The following is a 5,219-nucleotide window of genomic DNA, read 5'->3' on the forward strand; positions in this document are numbered from 1 at the left end:
TATTTCAGAATTAAAAGACACAATGGAAATTTATAGGAGTTATAAGGTAAAGTAGTTACTGATAACATTGGTTACACGTGACTGATGGTTTTTACGTAAAACGCTTCTAATGGACACTACTTCATCATTTTAATGCACAGATCCTTAAAGCTGAACAGTGACTTGCAAATCAAACGTCACTATACAGACTTGACACGAGAAGTGCATAATTACATACATGTAATTCAAGGACCACACTGTACTAGTGTACATGTATTTTTTCATGTTTATATAGAACACGCTACCAGTAAGTATATTTTGCTTCATGGTATTACGGTTCGAAACTTGTTGAATATAGCTTGGGCGGACAAGTTGGGCGAAAAAGGAAATCTGCAATGAATGTATAAACATGACATTCAATAAAACTATCAAATCAACTTCTAGCTTCAGTTAAGTTTGTAAATTTGGCATGGCAATAGCCACTGTTTAAGTATACCTGTCTCCTAACACAACCGTAAAACGCAACCAATGGACCAAGGTGTCATACAAAAGATGAAGAAACTACAGAAAAACAATAGTTCCCCGACAGATACACAGCATTGATAACAATTAAAAATAAATAACTTGCTCCGTCAATCATGGGACTGTTTAACCCAAAAAAACTATAGAAAACTGCTTCCGCCAGGCCGGGTTAGTGAAACAGAATCTATACGAGGTGCCGAAACTGATCAATTTAACGACATCCCCGTAACAGACCTGACCGTTATAGGGGATCGTCTAGTCCTCAAAGAATATATAAATTTTGAAGAAACAATGCCAACATGTGAACCATTTACCGACGATGATATGGTCGCAGAGATGCTAGAATCACGTGACCAGACCATTATTGATAAAGACGACGGCGACGACGACGACGACGACGACGAGTCCATCTAGAAGCTCACACTCGAAGTATCGACGAAGCTATAGATTTATTATCAGGACTAAGGAAGATCATAGATAAATCTTAATTAAAGAAGAAAAAATGTGTGAAGTGTATAAGCATACCATTTGTTAGTGCATCAATCATGTTTTATGCTCACTGTAAATATTTTAATATACACATTTAATGCATGTATAAAGTTACATTCATTTGTTTCGTTATAACATCAATAAAAATGCTTAAATAAAATATTTAAAAATGCTTAAATAAAATATTTAAACTACTTTTTTATTTTGACATCCACTTTGTGATTTTCACGATTTGCTTGTTATAACGAATCCTGGTTTCTATGCGCTTACCCGAAAATGCGTTCACTCGAAATTTCATCAAGCTGGTCACTTCTAAATACAGTGTAAGCCTCCGAGGTATAGTACATTTTTTCCTTTATTTCTTTTATAGGACATTGATTGATGCCACTAATGTTGAATGTTACAAGTAATATAGGTTGTGTAGATGACATAAGTTCCCCTTTGGTAAGTTTAATAGGCAATTATGAAAACAGGAAGAGGTGGAAGGACACCACTGTCAACAAGCCGGAACCGGTGTATTAGTTGCTGTATTTTGGGCGGTGAGTTTTCAGCTGGTCACAGTTTCCTTATATAAAACAAGGGGTCAACGTAAAGTGTTGTTCGGGGTCTTTATGTGAGGTATTGTTGTTGTGGGAGTCAAAATGGCGGAAAATGACGTTTTTTTGACGGGAATATTCTGAAAACTTGGTAAGTGTAACTTTGTTTGCAGTTTTCTCTTAATTTCAATATGGCTAGTCCAGAGAGCTATGTTTTGGCTTAATTGGCATCAATTGTTAGCTAAAAACGTTATTGAAGGTACCAGTTGGCTGATTGGGATAATATTTTGAAAGTCCTTCACTTTTTTTTTCCATTTTAACGTATCTAAACACTACTCAGGCCTTTATGTTGTTAACTAAGATTAATCACTCGCTAATTAAGAAATTCATCCTATTTTCACGCTCATAAATACCTTTATCGCCGATTTTTTTTCACTTTAGACATGTTTTGTTGTTGTGGGGATGACTTTATGACTATTTTTTTGTTGCGGGTAAACATTGATGCGAAGGTCCTGGGTTCAGGTCCGGCGAGAATAAGTCTGGGTTTCATTGAAAAGTGTAAGCTGATTCAAAATTAAGTAGTGTTATGTACATAATATGTATATACTGTTTTATTTGTTACGGACTGCGAAGAATTCTACCGTGACAGCGCTAAGACCATGGAAACGGACAGAAATGTAAATGTAATTCATTGAGATTGTTTCTTTTAATATGCACAGTGTAAACAATACAAACAGAGAGATGATGAACGTATATATTTAATAGGTGATAGGTCTATATTTTCTGCTAGATGAGCAAAATTTTAAATCAAGCCAGAACTGGTAAATTCTGTTAAAAGCAATTACTCGAGGATAAATTGTCAGAAGTCATAATTATATTTACGTGTTAAAAAGTTTCGCATGTGCCTTAGTGTGTAAAAGGAATTAATCTTTGGAAGACATTCAAGTGTCTGTATGTAATTGTAACTTTAATAAGAAAACGTAATCATAAACTTTTAAACAAAGCGTTTCCAATACTTGCTCCTCTGAAATTTTTATCTTGAAATAATTGCTTGTACATTGCAGATATTACATGTTCTGGTTTGTTTAAAAGTTCACCCACCTTGCAGAAAGATGTAGATATATTCAAGTAAAATTATTATTATAATAATCGACATATTTAATCTTTGAATTCTATTTCCAGAATATGGGAGATACTGATGATGGGGATGGTGACCTGGAGTCTCAGTTGGAGTCCGCTGAGGAGGAGGAAGTTAATAAAGTTACAACGTACATGTGCGAAATATGTAACCGTGTGTTCAATCAACAGTCACTATTCAACAGACATAAGACAATACACGAAACTCCAAAATACACCTGCCAAATTTGCAATAAAACATTTGCCATACAGTACCGCCTTACACGCCATTTGGAGACTCATAGTAGCGCTAATAAGTGTATGTGTTCATTTTGTGGCAAAGAGTATAGCAGAGAAGTTTAAAAAGGCACACTACAACAAAACATAGTGATTCAAACAAATATGAATGTAAAATCCGTTTCAAAGTGTTAAGTTGTGACTTCCGGTACAAACAACACATAAAAAGACACGACGACCAGGCAAAGGAATTTGTTTGTGATACATGTGACGCACGAATTCGTACCAAGGATGGTTGGAAAATGCATAAACATCGAAATGTATTGCTGCTGACAAAATACCACAGCTTCCAACTTCTTAAGATATATTATGCGCACAAATATTATTGTAACAGTATAAATTCTAATCTGTGCATTCTGGTGAGAAAATTCCTTGTATTGTGTGTATACTTGAGCTTTTCTTAGACATGATAAACACTGGTCAGTAGCAATATAGTGTGACTCCCATTAATTCATTCCAAAAGAAAAAATGCATGTTATGAAATATCTCTTTCATTTTGTCATTTTGTTTAACATCAACACTTGTTCATTTAAATAGTTAGTGCAAATTGTTGAAATAGCGCATTTATGTATTATATTTATTTTTTTTATTTATTTGGGTTTTACGGCGCACCAACACAGTATAGGTTATATGGCGCCAAACAGGGCTACAAATTTTGGTTCAACATCTCATTTACATCGAAATAAAAACATGAGGTATGGAATCAAAATTTGCATACCTGCTGGAATCACAGAGTTACTGCAAAACCAAGTGTTAAGACCCTATTACTCGCCTCTTACGATTATGCAAGGGTAAGGCAGTGGTTCCGATTCCTTTCATACACAGATCGTCCCAGAACCACATGGGGCTTATGTATTATAACTTAGTTTCACTTATCGATTCAATTTCCTGTTTTTCATTATTTGTGATAATATAACACAGCAGCATATCGTTAGTAGTTTTTTATTGTTCACATATTATGTAAAATACGCATAATTGACAAAGGCTTATAAACTGTATGATCTCTGCCTACTTTACATTACTAAATGTCAATTTGTATTCTATATTAAGAATCAAGATTAGAATTGTAAAATGGAAAATCCATAGTAAAACTTATTCATACTTGCATTTATTGATCACACCATTAAAAATACTTTGGTGATAAAATAAAGGTTCTGTGCCTGAAACACATTTAGTGAATTTAAGTACCAATACCAAGTATTCGTAAAGAGAAAGCATAATATACAGTATATAAATGATTGAAAACCCCTGAAAAGGGTACTTAAAATCAGTCAAATTATACTAACATAATATCGTTTCATTAAGGTCATTTTTAAGTTAATGTTCTTGAGAAACATATAATATAACTATGCTTTAAAACTTTTAAATTTTTATTTACAGTTAGATAAACTGGAAGTTTTGCAAATTTTAACTGATTTATGCAAAATGGTTTTTAAAGTATTTGTTCTTGATTTTCAAATTTCATGTTAATTTCTGAAATAAAAATGTTCAATAATTGACTGTTGTCATTTTTCTTTAAATTTGGTACAGATTTAAATGGTAATTCTTCACATGATGGAAAAAGTAAACGGTTGACACCTTCCTAAACTACAGAATGATTGTCCACTTTCTACTTCACATAATTCTGAAACTACTCTGAATATGAATTAAGGTATTTCTATAGTTATTTTATATACACTATTATTCACTTTTAGGAAACGTCACTCTCTGCACTTCACGAAAAGTTGTCTCTTTAAATAGTTATTGCTTAGTAATCCTCAAATGGTATCAATCATGTTCTCTGATAGTCCCAGTGACAGTGATGGTAAACGCTTGCTTTCCTCTGTCTTTTAAGGGCTTCTCATTGACAGTACACCTCGTGGCTTATCTAGAAATTTTCGCACGGTACCCATCTTGGCTTTGCCACCTATTCTTAAGTCAAATTCGTGGTTCCTGTAATACAGAAACACACAGATTCAATGAAATAAATAAATCTATGTTTAAATAGATTAGAAAAGTATAAAACCAGGTAAGAATTAAACTATATTTGAAACAAAAAGCTCAATGATGACATAGTAGTGTTCAAAGTACAACATTTTTACCTAGGGTAAAGGGACTATATAATCAACTAACTGTATTTTGTGTAATCTTTTAACAAAACGTTTTCCAATACATGTATAAGTTCCACCGAGAATTGACCGCTTAATAATACTTGCAACATATTTTATCCTTCAGGGTTTTTCTTTTTAAATTCTACTCATCTAGCAGAAAAATATCATAGACATATTTACTTTAACCAGT

General features: G+C 33.2%; 1 protein-coding gene across 1 annotated transcript; it reads left to right on the plus strand.

Moving 5' to 3' along the window:
- Positions 1–1,380: 1,380 nt before the first annotated feature.
- LOC128558888 (zinc finger protein 80-like) lies at positions 1,381–3,005 on the plus strand. Its single transcript, XM_053549156.1, has 2 exons — positions 1,381–1,434; positions 2,709–3,005. Exons 1-2 carry the CDS (start codon positions 1,381–1,383, stop codon positions 3,003–3,005), a joined length of 351 nt encoding a protein of 116 aa, XP_053405131.1.
- The last annotated feature ends 2,214 nt before the right edge of the window (positions 3,006–5,219 follow it).

Source organism: Mercenaria mercenaria, chromosome 8 (assembly GCF_021730395.1).
Source record: "Mercenaria mercenaria strain notata chromosome 8, MADL_Memer_1, whole genome shotgun sequence".
Classification (NCBI taxonomy): domain Eukaryota; kingdom Metazoa; phylum Mollusca; class Bivalvia; order Venerida; family Veneridae; genus Mercenaria; species Mercenaria mercenaria.